This window comes from Lonchura striata, chromosome Z (genome assembly GCF_050655825.1).
Source record: "Lonchura striata isolate lonStrDom1 chromosome Z, ASM5065582v1, whole genome shotgun sequence".
In the NCBI taxonomy this organism is placed as follows: domain Eukaryota; kingdom Metazoa; phylum Chordata; class Aves; order Passeriformes; family Estrildidae; genus Lonchura; species Lonchura striata.
Window position 1 is genome coordinate 56,382,747 of NC_140740.1, and position 16,918 is coordinate 56,399,664.

The 16,918-nt window shown below is 43.4% G+C and overlaps 1 protein-coding gene and 1 long non-coding RNA gene across 9 annotated transcripts in view; one reads left to right on the top strand and one right to left on the bottom strand.

Annotated features, from left to right (window-relative positions):
• LOC146763846 (uncharacterized) overlaps positions 1-15,227 on the bottom strand; it is a 54,109-nt gene extending 38,882 nt beyond the window's left edge. For 2 of the 4 annotated variants that reach the window (XM_085566447.1, XM_085566448.1), the window contains exons 1-3: positions 12,993-13,338; positions 12,506-12,618; positions 11,880-12,036 (exon numbers count right to left, since the gene is read on the bottom strand). In XM_085566447.1, the coding sequence (XP_085422573.1) occupies positions 11,880-12,036; positions 12,506-12,618; positions 12,993-13,084 (362 nt within the window). In that variant the 5' untranslated portion in view covers positions 13,085-13,338. Of the gene's footprint in view, positions 1-764; positions 2,910-11,879; positions 12,037-12,505; positions 12,619-12,992; positions 13,339-14,593 lie in introns of those variants that run through there. The other 2 variants (XM_085566449.1, XR_014951182.1) reach the window with 2 other exon arrangements.
• The window catches only part of LOC146763845 (uncharacterized), a 155,241-nt gene extending 139,547 nt beyond the window's left edge, over positions 1-15,694 (top strand). For 2 of the 5 annotated variants that reach the window (XR_014951184.1, XR_014951185.1), the window contains 2 exons: positions 2,853-2,922; positions 5,935-12,553. This is a non-coding gene — a long non-coding RNA (uncharacterized LOC146763845). Of the gene's footprint in view, positions 1-2,852; positions 14,199-15,574 lie in introns of those variants that run through there. The other 3 variants (XR_014951187.1, XR_014951186.1, XR_014951183.1) reach the window with 3 other exon arrangements.
• The last annotated feature ends 1,224 nt before the right edge of the window (positions 15,695-16,918 follow it).

The following is a 16,918-nucleotide window of genomic DNA, read 5'->3' on the forward strand; positions in this document are numbered from 1 at the left end:
AATGTGTCCAAAACAATACTGTGAATTACATGTCTTTAACTGGCAAATTTCTGATAAATCCCATCTTGCTCCTTGCTGTCCCCTGGCAAGAAGACCTTTGTGGATCACAATGTCATAAAACTATGTCCTTATCCTTTAATACTTTCCATCTGATCACACTTATGTTAGCAGCCTAGATTTGATTCCCTCACTCACATTTGCCTAGCTACTCTGCAGCTGTGGCTGCTGTTCAGAGCACCCTCAACACACATCAACAAGCACTGCAAGCCTTTTATGTCCTCCCTTCTCTGTTTCTAACAAATAAAAATTTTAGACATCTGAGAACAGAGAAACAAAAGAGAGACAAGCTTTAGACTATGAACTGAACACAGTGTATACCTGTGCCAGAAGTAGAAAAGAGATAGAGAAGGATGAAGGTGTATCCCCTGCACCTTGACTTTTGTGAATAGTCCCCCTGTTATGAGGTGAAGTCAATATTGGAGTTAAGGCATATCCACATGAATATGCCTTAGAGGTTAGCAGATTTTGAGGGGTAAGTGTCTAGACTTGAACTGATCATCAGGGAGTACATGGTGTAGAAAGAGTGTGTGAAGGCATGGTGAGGAAAGAAAAATGCCTGATGTTATTCCCTGTGTGTGAATGGAAGCCCTGAGTGTGAAAAGCCTTGCACAAGCACCTATGACCAGACCTAAATTAATTGCATCAAATGGGAGGGGAAAATGGGGAATACAAAAAATGCAGCTGAATGAAAGTATGCAGTTTACCTTGAGAAATGAAGATTAAAGGAGTCCTGCACTGCACAAGCTTCAACAAGTCCATGAGCTATTCCTGCTGAATGAATTTTGTTTCCTTGCACTATTCCCCGGGCAGCACAGCTGCAGGTTGTTTGCCATCTGGGCCTCTTCCTTAACAGAAGAGGTTATTTAAGTAAGGGGCAGGAGGGAAAGGCAGGAAAAAACATGATTTCCTTCATTCTAAGCAAATTTGACAGCCTGGGCTGAGCCTGTCTTGAGATTAGAACACAACCTGCCAGCCCTGCTGGTGTATCCTCACAGGGAGCATGCAGCCCTCTGCACATGCACAGCGCAGCCAGTGAGCAGAGAGACAGTGGTGCATTGAGCAGCCTGAGAGCACTGTTAGCTGACTGACTCTTCCATCCTGTCCTCTACTGTGAATGCATTATTGATGGTGATCACAGGGCTGAGGAACTTGCAGCTTGCCTTGCGCATGGAGACACCAGCTGCGGCTTTACTGGAATGTCACTGCTGGCACCGGACATCCTCCCATCCTAGCAGAAGGGAGAGGTGGGGAGGATAGACACTTTCAGACCAGCCTTTCCACTGCATTGTACTTACGACAGAATTTTCCCTTGGGATTACAAACTACAGCCCCATGTTTTTTAGGGCTCCAGCACCCAGCCTTCAGTGTTCCCTCTTGTCCACTCCACAGCAGAGCTCCCACCTGCAGTGTGCAATTTTATCCTACATGGTATACTGTCTTCTTCACTGTGCCTGCAAGGAAGGAGGGTCTGATCGTGAGTGTCATGTGGGGTGTTGACATCATGTCCAGCTGCTGGGCATGTATACAGCCTTGGGAGACACAATGGGATAAGAGAAACTGTGACCCACACCTGAAACTTCAATATGATGGAGAAAACATGGCTCTCATAGGGATCAAGAGAAGACAATGTGAACTTTGCTGCAAACCAGGAAGCCACTGAAAAAAAAGAGGAGGGCAACAAGGCTCATGGAAAGCCTGGAACACAAGCTCTATGAAGAATGGCTGAGGGAGATGGGGTTGTTTAGCCTGGAAAAGAGGCTCGGGGGAGGCTGTCACAGTCTACGACTGCCAGAAGAGAGGCTGCAGCCAAGTGGAGGTCAGCCTCTTCTAGACAACCAGTGACAGCACAAGGGGACACATTGTTAAGCAAGTCTGTGTTTTCCCATTTAAAGACCATATTTCTGTGGTTTAAAATGTGGTATTCTGATAAAGTTAACCCTAGAGACTGGAAACATGTGTTAGCTTTTGGATGCTTAGCAGTGTGACTGCCGTAGCATGAAACTCTGGCCACTGCAATGTCCCATTGCATCTTCTGCTCTTCTACCTGTAGCACTGCTCAGACTTAAGTGTTGATGAGATCTTTAATCTCAGAAATGATCAGCAACGCAGAAACAAGTGCCTGGCACTTTCCAGCATGGAGCAGTGTGCTCTTACTCTATATTGTAACAATCTGTCATGACAGTGTACCACTAGGCATTGCAGAAAATGCCATTCAGAAAATGCCATTCCTCCCACATCCTAATGAAATGCTTATAGAATAAGAATAAGCAAAGATCATATTTGTGATTCATCTACCACAATCAAAAGTAGGTCTAGCTAATAATATCTCTCCTTTGTCTATTTCTTTGCTATTAGAAGAGAAAAATCCATTGGTATTTAATTAGGAATTGCAGAATAACAGAAACTACTTCCTAGAAATCTGTCTCATTCGAGCCAAGATTACCAATATACTATCTAGGAAAAGACACAAATTACACAGCAAGTTATGTAAGGAGTCATTTAAGATGCAGAATGCAAGAATTAAAAGCCTTCCCAAAGTACAAGATTAGTACCTAACAAGTTTAGTGTTTGCTTTAATCTGCAAACTCTTAGTATATGTCCGCCTCCTAAAAATGCTCAGTACTGCTGTGTCTTAAATTGAGAGGTTGTCACTGTGAAAAGTGATGGGAAAATAGTGGAACTTTTGTCCAGGTTGCAAGAAGGACAATTTCTAAATCAAGTTCCTGCCTTATGTACAGGTATTATGCCTCTTCTTAGGTGTTAAAATTATTTTTTGTCTTCTGGCTTTACAGGGAGGAGAATGTATTGGTTGGATATGCAGAAATGCAGTTCTCAGGCTCAGCTCTTTCCCACCAGAGGCAGGTATGTACTACACCCATCCCATTAATTAGTGCCTGCTCTGGGCCTCATGTGGAGGAGGACTGCAGTTTAAAACAGCTCTTCATATCATTGTGAGTGTTCCCATGAAAGTACTCTGGCTTGTTAAGACATTCAAAATCAAATATGTACCTGCCAGACAGAGGATCACCCCAGCTGCAAATGAAAAATGCCTTAGATCAGAGTCCATCCCTATGCTTAGTTGTGCTATAACTCTCAACAGAATCACATATCTGTTATCCTTGATTTCTCTGCAGTATACATGCCAAAGGCTTTTATTGTCAATCCAGAACAGAATCAACACAAGAGAAATTCCAAAACTGCATCAGGGAACAGTATGCCTGTTTTCTTCCCTTTCTTATTTCCTCACATTAAACAATTCATTGACTTTATTGTTCTCGCCTGAGGCAAAGAAGCCTGGCAAATTTGAAGAGTATTTTTATTATTAGGTGTATTTACTTGCCAAGCATACTTTCCCAAGTTCTCTGAACATCCTACTCATCAGTTGCTAACAAAGGCCCCATTCACACAAGGGCTACCAAACAGGTTTTCAGCATGGTTTACAACTAGCCAAGTGGGAGAGCTCTCAGGGCCCCCACTCTGTCTGGTGCTTTGGCATCCAAGATCATTGACCATTAAACAGGACACTTAAGACTCAGCAAGGAAAGGACTTGTCTAAAGGAAGGCTTAAGTGGAATTGTGATGCCTCATAACAAAATTGCAGTTTCAAAAGTTCCTCTTCATAAATACAGTTTCAAAAGTTCCTCTTCATAAATACAGTTGCCTCTGGTTTTTGGCAGAACACTCTCCCAAGTTACATCAAACTCTACCCATTATATGTCCAGATCTGATGCACATTGGGCAGTCCCTTCTGAATGCAGCCAGTTCCTTCTCTAATATAACAGTTCCTCAGATGGGAGATATGGACTCATCTGTATCTTCAGTACAAGGAGGTTTATTGTATATTTCCTGTTTTCTCAGGGAGTGGCATGAGCACCAAAGCAGGGACCTTCTGGCCTTGTCTGACCTTCTGGCTGAAGCTAGACCCAAAATCTGCGAATAATATTAAATCCAAGAATTTTATTAAAGAGTGAGGGTGAGTCTGTAGAGTTTAGGAGATGACTTTCAAACAAAACTTTTCACAGTGAAGGAGGAAGTCAGAAATCCAAGTCCTGCTACTGCAGCTATGGAGGTGGGCCTTTCACCAGTAGGAGTACTCAATTTGTCCTACAAGACTCTGAATTTAATCTGGGAACCCAGCTGCACTGCAGAGGCAGAGTGACTGCCAGGCAGCTGCAAGGCTCTGCTGGAAATTACCCTGGGGCAAGGAGTGGATGTGCAGAGCAGTGTGAGGGAAGGATCTGCTCAGAAATGCTGTTTGAAGGTGAATGCAACTTGTTGGTAACCTCTGCCTTGCTTTTGGATCCTTTTGGTTCAAGCAGGAATTAAGTGCTTGTCTGTAGTCAGCACAGTCCTGCACAGGCCAAATGGGAAGAGCTGTTTCTGGAGCAGTCTAGTAAAGGTGATGAGGCAATGTCCCAGGAGGACCTGGGAGGGAAGCAGAGAGGAGGTGAAGAGAAGAGGGAGCTGAGCCCTCACAAGGCACTGAAGGGTCTCTTCTGCTTTGCACAAGCATGGAGGTGAAGTTGCCTGAGAGTTTGACATCAGACTGCTTTTGTGCACATGTTCTCTATTACCTGGGGATAAAAGTTCTGTGTCGCACTGCAGAAGTGCTGAGGGCATGTGGGACTGCTCCCAGGACACTGTGCTTGTGAGGAGTCCAAGCCAAAAAAGCCTTCCTGGAAACCAGAGTAGCAGGGAGTGAACAGCCTGACATGAAGGTCTTCACTGACTGTGCTGTCAAATTAATTTCTCCAACACACCACACTGGAATCCTGTACATCCCCTATAATATATTTTATTGACATGAACAGCACAGTCCCACTCTTCCTGACAAGAGAGAGTCTTTTTAATAAAATGCGGCTGGAATTTTGCTGAGATTTCATTTGAAAACCAGTTAGAATTTTTGTATTTTCTGTCCAGGGAAAATCCACTTTGGCTGTTCAGAAAGCACAGCCTGTGCAGTCTTCCCATTCTGTGTCCTCCTCCCTATAACACAGACAGAGCCTTAATTCCCACAATATATCCTTTTATCTGAATATAATGCATGGGGCAACGCAAGATGGAGCTGCTGGTATAAGAGGTCAGGAAGTTCCTCTGGACTAGCATTTTGAAAGGGAATCCCATAAAAAAAACAGCTTGACATGGCTGCTGAGAAAGATCCTGCACTCTGTCAATGTCTTGGCATGTAGTTAGCAGCAAGTATAGGACTGGACACAAGCAGAGAGTGGGCTTTTTTTGGCATTGGCCACAATGAGTGTGGTTGTCCAAGGAACGTCTGAGGGGGAGGCTGAGGGGATAGAAGAAGACAGACATGTTAAAGGAAAGCGTGTTCCACATAATGAGACATTGTACCACATGTTTAAGAAGAAAAAAAGAAAAAGGAGGAAAAATAAGTCCAGGGCAGTGAAAGGATTTCCCCAGCAATGGAGTTGAGCTGAACATAATTTTGGCTTACCATTATGGTCTATTGTGTCTTTGTAGGCATGAGGATTTTACACTGGACCAGCCTTTGTGTCAAATCTAGCTGCAATGCTTGAGTCCCCCAAGCTGCCTCTCATCTGTGAATCAGCTTTCATTTGTTTCTACCCATGCAGCTGCTATTTTTTATTTAGTCTTATTTTAGCATATCTACCAGCAGCTGCAAATGTAAATGGTCCCCTTTGGTATCCAGCACGCCCAATTAGAGAAGTGGCCCGTGTGAGGTATGTTGGTTTCCCCCGCTCCACATAACTTTAAAAATAGACAAGTAATAAACAGTATCTGCAAAGTATGATGTTATTACAAACTGAATTGAACAATTGTGTAGGGTTTAGTTTTTTTCTGATAAATTGTGAGCACATATTGTGAAGTTCACACACAAATATTTCATTTTAGAACTGGGAAACCAAGGACCCCCTGAACTGCCACAATGGAGCTGGAAACTGAATCAGAAAAAGAAACAGAAAAGCATACTTCTGGAATTGAGTGATATTTTCATGTAATGGTGTGTTTACTTCTTAGGAAAGGAAATGAACCATCCATGAGGAAAAAGGGATGATCAAAGAAAAATTCAGGTAGTAACAAATAGAATATTGATAAATAAAATATATTAATAAATTATAACTATTAATGCTTAATACTAAGTTTTTTCAGTCTTTCAGGTTCAAGACAGCTATTAGGAAATCTCCTGAACTGTCTGGGGGAATTGATATGTTGCTAGGATTTTGATATATTTTTGATACATCTTGAGATATATGGTTTGTTTTTGCTGCTGGCTCTTCTTCTCCCCTGCCTGTGGCTGCACCCAGCACCTGCCTCCCTGCCCAGCCCCAATGCTCACCCCACATGTGAGGACCAGTGTGCATTTGGCTCCTGCCAGGACAAGGCTCATGATCTGCCAAGGGTTCACACACACTGGTGGAGTGCTTCACCAAAACCAAGCCCAGAACATTAAGACAAGAACGTGTGTCTGTTTTTCAGTCACTGTATTTCCACTGCAAGGGTAAAAACCATTTTATTCCCTTTGCTGACATAGCAGACTGGTCCTTCCCTCCTTTGGCCTTCTGTGTGCACTGTGAAAGTAATTCAGATGTGGATATTTTTTATGCTTAGCCAAACTCAGGTGTTTTAGATGTTGAACAAGGTCACTGACTTGAGTTATTCCTTCCTATTCTTTCAAGAGAAAAAAAAATGAGCAATGTAGGCTCTTATTTTAAGCCCATGCCTAATGATTGCTTATCTGGGGAACATGCTTTGATGTGTTGGCTTCTCCCAAATATATTTCAATTTTCTAGCCAGGGTCTAGGCAGTGTGGGATGGCTATACAGACCTTCAGATCAACCCTATGCTGCCCTGGTAGTGTCCTGCTCCATGTATGAAAAGAGTTTCTGTTTATTTTTGTCTGTGAGACATGAGAAAGAGTAGTTGGGTGGGAGTTTGAGAATAATAATTATCTGAACATCAGTACAATAAAATTATCTTGTGCCTTTTCTCTTTAGTCATTGCTGAAGTTTCATGTTGAGTAGTTGAAACCAGCAACCAAGCTGTGCTCTCACACACCACTGGCAGTCTTTGCTCATTAATCTTGCTGAATGGGAAGCAAAGATCTATTACAGTCAGAATAAGGCCTACCATTGATCCTTGTGAGGATGAACACTGCACCTGCAAGAGACTGTGCCAGCTGAAGAGAAACAATGCCAAAAATATCTGTGGGATGAGTAGATGGGGAAGTCAGTACTCTTGCATGAGCACTGGTCTGACCTATATTGTGATTTGCCATCACTTTTGTTAGTCTTTAGTGACTGCATTTTTATTTTCAATCATGAACATGCCACACACTAAAACTACTCCTAAATGTACCTGGTGTCAGAAGCAAGCTAGATCAGCTTCGGTCACCCTCACACACTTGAACAGCAGCGTGACTTTTCCATGTGGTACTTTTTGATCCAAGTTTCAACCTAGTTACAGGATTGTCAGTACCTGTCAATACCAGATGCACCATACTGAAAAGGGAGTAAGTATGGTTTTGAAAATCAGTACAGAAAAATGAGGCCTTCAGATGTAAATTCTTCACTCTATTTGTGCAATGGAAATGTCTCAGTCAAGCAGAAACACAAACTGAATGGTTTTAAGACTGATAACAAATGGTTCATAATAACAGCTTGCTATTTAGCCATACATCAATACTGCTTCCACATGCTAAAAATGGCAAATACCATAACTAACAACTAAAGTACTAAAAATGTTGTTGCAAAATATTCAAAAAAGTAATTTTATTAGCTCCAGCTAACATGAGGCAAACCTGTTATTTATATAATTCATTGATGGGAAATTTAATCTAGCTGGAAAGAGGCAATGCAGAAAACCAATAAAATTTCTCAAAGATTGAGATAATACTCTGTATTCCTCTATCACCTTATTGAAAACAGGGACAGGATTATTGGAAATGTGAAAAAAAATCAAAATCAATGATTTGTTGTGGTTTATATCCCTTTTTTTAGTCATGTGAGTCTATTTGCTAAATTGCTAGCGACTCCTGCTTAGCCTTTGCTAAAGGAACTAGTCCCTTGCTGAGGCCTTTGCCTCACCAGCCATCAGAACCACTCTGCCCAAGAGTGGTGCAGATTCATGAGACAAGAGTCATCAAGTCTAAAATCACTTCACATGGTAAAGTCAGCTTTTGCTCAGGCTAAAATTTTTTTCTCTTTAGTATTCTCACATTTGGAGCTGCTGCCACCTCTCCCAGCTCTCTGTGCTGCAGGGACCATCCTGCATGGGCCCTCATCTCCCAGCCCAGGCTGTGAACTACCCAGGCTGCACTCTAATTTCATGTATCACCAGAAGCCCCGGCTTCATGCAGGTCAGGCTTAGGTGGCTGGTAGGACCATGGCTCTGCAACTCTCATAGCTGGGCTGAAAGGCCTTAGAAGCTGCTGAGGAAGAGTGATGGACCTCAGCAAAGCTCTTGTCTTTGATTCCTCAACCCCTTCATCTTTGCTGATGGAGCTCCCACATGGGTGAGAACTGACTTGGCAGCACAGAGGGCTTGTCTGGGAACAGTGGGGATGGGGCTCATCTTCCTTACAGGACACATCTTTCCTTTTTGTGCCTCCCAAAAATTCAGTATGCTCATGGGTGCTGGGCTGGCTGAGCCCTGTGGCTCACCCTGTATTGTCCTGGCTCTGCACCACACTGTGTGCACAAACCCACAGCAACTGAACCCTCCCTGCCTCTTTCCCCCATTTCATATGGTGTTGGTACCTCTCACAATGGACCAGTATGATTCATGAGTGAACATCTCAGGCATGCTTTGCAAAGAAAAGGTGCTGCATGCCCTCAATGCTGTTCATTTCTCAGAACAAAGCTGCCTTAAGAACACAGGACTTGCACCATGTACAGTAGACATTTCTGGCATAGCTTTTCTTGAGGTTAATATAATATTCATAACACTGCTAAGGGACTGCTTGTTGAACAAAAGGATTTTGCTACTGGCATTTATCTATAGAAAAGTTTTTCTGTTTTATGCCCACACACTAGCATATAATTATAGTAATAAAGTCTAGTCCCTCGCTTGAAGTGACTGCTGCCAGTATTATGAAATCATGGCAATGGTTGTAAAAATAAAAGAGGTCATAACCCCTCCACACACACACCCCCACTCTGTAGCTGATACGACATAGCTTTGGTGGGAAAATGCAGACCTTTAAACTTTCTCTACCAAACTCAATGCATTCTGTATTTAACTTATCCTCTGAAACCAGTTTGTGTTATAGGAATTTGAAAACTGCATATAACCATGGAAAAAGTCTGTACTTAATTAGCTACTGATTGAGCTCAGTTTAAGCAAAATAACAACTGTTTCTTTGTGCTAACTTTTTAAAATTATATGCATTATATGCATCAGACTGTCCTTACACTAAGGCTATTTGAACATCGACTTCTGCTCCACTGTTCTAGTTTTGGCAAAGAGAAGCATCAGGAAATGTCTGCATGAAGATGCTTTTTCATGTCTAACAGGGTAAGAACATTACTTTCTCTGGAAAAAAGGCAGCTCTCTTAGAATTGCCATGATTTCAAGCACAATATGTTACAAGTTCCCAGGTGCCTCATGGTAAAGCAGTGCCGAGAGTGGGAGGAAAGGCAAGGACAGAGAGGAAAGGCTGCTGCCCATAATCTTTGCAGACACTTTTCCAGGGACTTCTGTAGCAAATACCCCTTTTTTCCCATTATGAATACAAACATTAGGAAAAAATTATTGTGTGACTAATGTACTAGCCATGCAAGAAGGAAAAGAAGAGTGGGCAAAACCTTAGCCCCTGTATGTCACAACAAAACACAGAAGGCAACACCCACATGCAGAACCCAGGATGGAGCTGAACTGTCTCCTGCATCTCAGGATGCAAAGCTGTGCCTAGGTCTTTTTGGGTCCTTTCTCTTTAGAATACTTTCACGGAGACCCTGGTTTCACAAAGTGTTTGAGCTACCCTACTGAAAGAATTTTAACCTCCTCACGTGTCAAGAGCAGATCTCCAAAAATCATGCCCTGCTTGTGAGTCTTACTCCTGAGATTACTTTTCACTCAAAAAATTGCAACTTCAAATTTGGCCCTGTCCAAAAGATGGCAGAATTGAAGGTTTAGTCAGAGAGTAAGAAGTGGAATTAAGACAAATTAGAAATAAATCAAACAAGCACAAGATTGCTGCATTTGACAGCCTCTTCCTGTTCCCTGCTCTTCATAGTTTGTGGAGTGTCAGAGGCATACAGTGGAGACAGTTGAAAAGAACAATTCCCAGCATGGCCCTGAGTTAACTGTCTTGTTTTGTTTTCTTAGCTGAGGTCTTTGGAGCCAGTGGGAAAATAAAAACAAGAACAAAACTCTCAGTTGTTCACTCTTGTTTACTGGAAGTGGAAAATAAAGAAGAGTAAGCAAGGTAGAGGGAGAGGAAGGTAGAAATTATAATTTACAGGTTGCCAAGGGGACAAAAGAAGTTCAGGAAAGGTGATACAAGACAAAGGTTTTTGGAAAATGCTAAGAAGTATGAAAATCTCAATTGAATGAAAAACCGGAAACTTCTTAGATTTTCCCTCCTGTTCCTGTGTCTCATTTAAGAAGAAAACAATTCAGAAAATTAGTGCACACAGGACACAAACAGGTTAAGCTTAGAGAACAAAATCAAAAATATGGTGATAGATCCTGTGCTTGTTTATCCCAGGGTAAATCTTGAATTGTCCCATCGGGACAGCTCTGGATTTGCCTCAACACGACTGAAAGCAGAATGTGGGCCTTGCACAATATGTCCAGATGTTTCTTTCTTCTGTGATGAAAATGCAAGAGTTTCAAAGACATCTCTCAGGCTGATGAAATTCACAGCCTCCACCCTCTCCCCATGTAGCTCTACTTAATTCAGCTGGTTACACCAGAGACAACTGGACTTCTGGCTCACTGAATATTTTTCAATGTTTTACATTGCAAACCTACTATACAGGTTTGCTAGTGCCTGAAATTTAGCAAACCAAAGCTATCCTGGTGCTTTTACAAAGACAGATGGCCCAAGGGAAACCTTTCTGATGTCTGGGACAGCAAAATTTTTTTTTGCTTTTTGCCTTGTTTGCAGACTGTAGGGGCTACCAACAATCTCCAGAAGAGAATACTCCCCTTTTCTCTTGGGCATTATGCCAACCACAGATAGTCAGCAAGCAGAGAGGTAATTGTTCATAACTTGCTGCTGAATTGCCTGGTACAGGTGTGTATTCTTCATTTCAGCTGTCTCTCACACTCTCTTTGGCTGGATGATCTCATTTTGCACAGATTCCTTTCACTTTGTAAAGAATCACAGTGATATAGAAAAGATCCATCATTTTACACTCCCATGCCAAATTCTGGCAATGTCTAAGCAGGTGCTCAGATATGCTGGATATCCAGAAAATCAAGATACTTGCAGAAGAAGATGGATAGTTGGTTTGACTCACTGCATTTTGTGAATGTGTTCATGTACATTGCAAGAGCCAAATACTGTCCTAATGAAACAGTGTGGAGGACTGGGTGGGACCAAAGGGAAAGGAAGTGGTAAATATGTTTAATCCTGCCATTTGCTTTCCCCAGAAAACCCTCCATATTTTGAGGCAGAGGGGGTCATGGCTTGGATTCAAAGGTACCTTGTCCTGCTTGGCAGTGCAGATAGATGCCTTCTCTACTTTCCAGTTAGATACCAGGGTCTCTGACAGGTTCTGCCTGGGGCCAGCTGGACCTGTCCATGAGTCAGAACTTGCCCACTGTGCCGTGGCTGTCCAGAGAAATGGCACAGCTGGAATGGCTGTATAATATTTACAAACATCTCTTACCTCATTACTCTGACAGTATTCCATTGACCTTCTTCTGCAGTTAAGCCCTGGTCTGACACTCTTGTAGTTTTGGCTGGACAGCCAAAAAACTTCTGCTGTTCTTCTGTTGTCTTCAAAAGAAAATTATCTCTGGGTGCCTTCTCCCCCATGAATCCAGCTGCAGAAACAGAAGAGTCAGTCACCACGGCCAAAGAGGCAAGTTGCCTACCTTCACCCAAACTGCATGACTACTGGCATCATGCTGACAAGAGTCCCTCTTACCAGCATGCTCTCTCACCAGCTTTAGCCATGCAAACTTCTTCATACTTGATAATCTATTACAACTGCATCTGTAGGGTCTGATTCTATAGTATCTGGGGCCCTTTACAGCCCTCAATATGCCTTTGCATTGTAGAGGATATCCCAGGACTGGTTGTACTACTCCCAGGTTTGATGAAGTGATGATAAAATGCATGGATGGGCTGTGGCCATGAGGTTCTGCTCCCACAGAAGTTAACACTGATTGCAGTTTTCATAACAGAAGATATCTTCCACAAAACTGTAACTTTAGCAAGCCAGGGCATTATTAAAATCAATAATAACAGATAAAAATTAAAGCATGGTGGTCCATGAGTGAAATTATTTACCTTTCTTCTGTTTCCTTGGTTGTGTCTTTCCTGGAGCAACACAGTGTTCATGCCTGTGCAGGGTGTTCCCTTGGTTTACCATGGTGGACCTGGGCTGTAGCACAGTTGCTTTGCTGCTGGAAGGAATGGGACAGGCAGTGGGCTCCCTAGAAGATTTGCCCTTCTGAATTGCCAGGAAAGAGAGGCATCACAGTGCCAGTGGAATCAAGGAGAGGGGTTTGTGGTCTTGGGTTGGTGTCACAAGTCACGTCTCATACATCTCTCTTGTTCAGTGAGAACTTCCTTTCAGCTGATGAGCTTGGCCATGGTAAGCTGGACACCAGACTGGGTGCTGGTAATCGATGTTACTGTATTCTGGGTCTCTCTGAGTAAATCCCACACCCTTCCAGGGCAGTGACCTTACAGTAGTGCAATATGGCCCAGCAAACTTGACACTCACTGGGACTTCTGCTCTGATACTCACTCTTTTGGGACAAATTTAACTTACATCAGCATCTGAGCACACTTCAGCTCCAGACTGTTCTTCCTCTGCAGAACCAAAGACCTGCAGGACAAGCACACTTTTTGTGGGACAAGCATGCCTGCACAGTGTCCATCAAAACAGGACTGAGTCTACAGATGTTTGCTTAACACACTTGAGCACACTGACCAAGGGAACCCCTTGCTGAGCACACAGCACCTGAAAAAAATGCTCCATGCTATTACTAACCCAATTTTTAACTGCCTAATCAGGGCATAGCAGCAGACTTGTCTAATACCTTTGCCCAGAGAAATATCCAGATACCCAGGGAGAAAAAGCCGCCCTTGGGCACAGACTTTAGATGCACAACAATGAGACACAGGAGGGGGGACAACACATGATATTGCCTTTGGCCAAAATCTATTTCGCAGGGAGATGTTTAGCAAAACAACAACCATCACCACCACAGAGCTCTCTGGGTTGTCACAGAAAATGATTACACTGATTAGCCTTGAAGTTAAAATCAGGAAAAGAATTGTTTGGATCAATTCTTTTGAGCAACTGAAAAGAGACACATACTTCCCTATATGGTAAAAATGCAGCTCACATTCAGTGGGAAAATGTGGATTTTATTTTCTTCAGTTACAGCACTTAATCCTGTCAGTTCATTTTAATAATGTTTTTCTATAAACCCATTCTGATCCAGATGTGCTATGTTATTGTGCTCTTTTCAGGGACACTGAGCATTTATTCCACATTTACAACAAATTAATGATGCTTGCAGAAAAAGAAGGGATTCAAAAGCTATGGTCCAATGAATATTTTTAACATTTTCCAGTATCTTTTTCAAAATGCCTAAATTCACTTTATCTCTACAGGATAAGGCTTGTCTGCATACCAGGTTTGAAAAAAAAAAAAAAAGATAAAAGATCCTGGCTTGACCTGAGGATGACCTTTCTGTACACAAGCTCCGTTATTGTAGAGGACTGAAAGCAGCAGTGCTTAGCAAAACCAAACCAAACAAGCCCGAGAAGCAGGAGGAGGGCCTGGAGCTGTTGCCCAGCAGAAAGGTGAAGCCCAGAGCACTAGTCCCTGTCTCTGCTCTGTTCACCCGGGAGCCGAACCTCAGCGCAGTCCTCGGGTGACCCGTGTCAGCAGTGAACACCAATGGGCCCAAAGGTTCCTTCCCAGCCCAGGAAAACTTGTGTCTAAAAGCAGATCTGAACAGCTGTGGTATTTTCTCACATCTGCTGCTCTGAAGAAATGTTTGGGGGTTTCTTTGGTTTGGATTTTGGTTTTCGTTTGGGTTGTTTGTTTGTTTGTTTGGGGGGGTTGGGGTTGGTTTTTTTTTAATCAAAGTTGCTGTAAGCCTCCTTGATTTCATCATCCTGATCAGGGCATGTTCAAAACAGGCTGCAACTGCTCAGAGATTGCCGAGGAATTTAGACTTGCAGTTACTTGCAGAAATTTAGATAATTACTCATTCTTTAAATGTGAGACATTTTTACACCTGTGCAGCTCCTAATTACATAAGGAGCGTCAAGTTTGTGATACCCAGTGAAGGCTTTTTAATGAGTACTGTTATTATGATATGAGGATTTTTCACACAGGCATGGGAATATACTTACAGCTTCCTGGCATTCTTCCCATATACAAACTACTGGTGCTTTGAGTTTGCTGGGAGAAGCTGCTGACCAAGCTCCTCACTTGCAGATCTCAGCTTTGCTCTGCACATCTCTGCTGCCTAGCAGAACAAATTGGGAAGTGATATTTCCCTTAAGATATTTTTTTTCTTCAGCCGAAAAACAAACCACTTCTTTTAAGAACTGCTTTGTCAAAAACATTTGATAATGTTTTTTTCTGGATAAAGCAAAAAAGTAAGTCTCTGTGTAAGAGCTTAGAGATGAGGGAGTTGCATTGTATGATAGGTGTTCTGTAGTAAGGGCAGCTTCAGGGCATCTCAGTTTTTGGTGCTGTGAGCCTGTTGGTAAAGCTGAACCATAATCTCTAGGATCCAAGGGTTTGGAAAACATTTTACAATGCAGTCCCACCCAAACTCCTGACACCAGGGCTGGCTTGCCAGAGGAGCTGAGAGACCCTCTGCACACCAGTGAGAGGCCCATGAGGGCATTCTGCTCCAGGGCAACCCAGGGCCACCCTTACCAGGCAGCATCCCTGATTTTTATGCAGTTGCCCACAAGTGATGTGGTCAGGACAGAGAACTCTCATTCTTATAGATGGCTGTATAAAGATCCCTGTAACAAAACCAGTTTTCTTTACAATATTCAGAGCTTCCTTTCCCTGAAGGCTGATCCTAAGGTACAGGCAGACTACAGATAAAGAAGGCAAGAAGAACAGTGTTACCCTCTGCCAAGAGGGTCCTTACAGAAAGCTGAATTTTGCTCTGTAGGAGTGGGGTGGTCTTGCTGTACCAGAAGCAGTGCAACTACCCGATCCACTGAGTTGTTAACATCCTGCATCAATTTATGTGCTTCCTGAATGAACTGCATTTTACTTTTATCAGTCATCTGTTTTTCAGACTTGACATTGATGGTTTCAGTTTTGCTACTAAAATGCACCTTACACTCTAGAAAATATTTCCTGTTCAGGTCCCTGGCCAAGTGGCTTACAGAAACTGCAAGAGATCAGACAGCGATAGAACCTTGTGACCACGTCCCGCTGCAGCTGCTCAGCGGCAGAAAAGCAGACGCAGCTGAGAGGCGGCGCGCATGGTGAAAGCAGTGCCTGCCCGGCTCCTCTGCTGAGAGCAAGCTCCACAAGACCTTCCATGGAGGAGGGAGTGAGACCAGTCTCTGTGAGACTGACAGAACCATCTCTCCTGTCCCCAGGATCACTCACCCGCACCACCTCTGTGAGCAGACTCCCCCAGCCCGCGCCCAGCAGCAGGACCAGCGGGAGTGCATCTGCCAGGATCTGTGTGCCATGTCCCCCAGCGCTTTGGCCCGGAATGTCCCCTCGCCGTGCCCTGACCTATAGCACCCTCCCTGGGGCAGGACACCCTCCCCGGGGCCATCCTGACCCGCGACACAGCGCCCGGCCCTGGCGCCGCGCCCTCCTCCCCTTCCTGGCTGCCCCTGTGCAAACCCAGCTCCGTCCCAGGCAAGGGCTGCAGGAAGCAGCGGGGTGTCCTGCAGAAGGAAGGCGTCTGGGTAGATGCAGACAGAACACTGCTGAAAGCACAGGGATATTTTACTTCACCTAAATAAATAAAGCAAGATGATTTAGCACTCGCAGGCAGTTTCACACTTTAGATTGTCATGAGATGAGGATGCCCCATCACGTTCAGGCTCGGTGTAAACTGTGGGTGATTTTGCACTGATATCACTTGTATTTGTTTCTTGCTAATATTTGTATCATGAGTAAATTTCCATAAATGAGCACAGAACTGACAGCATTGCTTATAAGGCACTACTTGCAAACCAAGGAAGCTAAGAAGTCAGTGCACTTGGCATCAGGGCCACCAGTGACCATGGTGTGAACCAAAAACCATCAGGAAGGTGCATCAGGGACTGGAGCATATATATGGACACTGCTACAATACCAGTGAGGGCAAACTTATTCAGACCAGCACTTCAGTGGTTTATTAAGACTGAGTAAATAATGGGGAAATAGGAATCAGTAATTTAACCAGCTACTTCCTGAAACACTAGGGGATTTCAATTATTGAACAAATGTTGTTTGACTAATTTGGATCTGTAATGTGAAAAATTAATATTCAAACAACTTGAATGACAAATTATGGATATTATTTGACCAAGTTAAACAGAACACAGATGTATTGCTTCTTTCTAAGTTATATTTATGTCCAGTGGCTAAGTTCGTCTCCTGTGGGCATGTTCCTGAGCATCAAACACACATGCCACCCTTGCACACCCCAGTATGTATACATGCCATCACTGCATGGGTCACCATCTCCTGCTGCCATAGACACT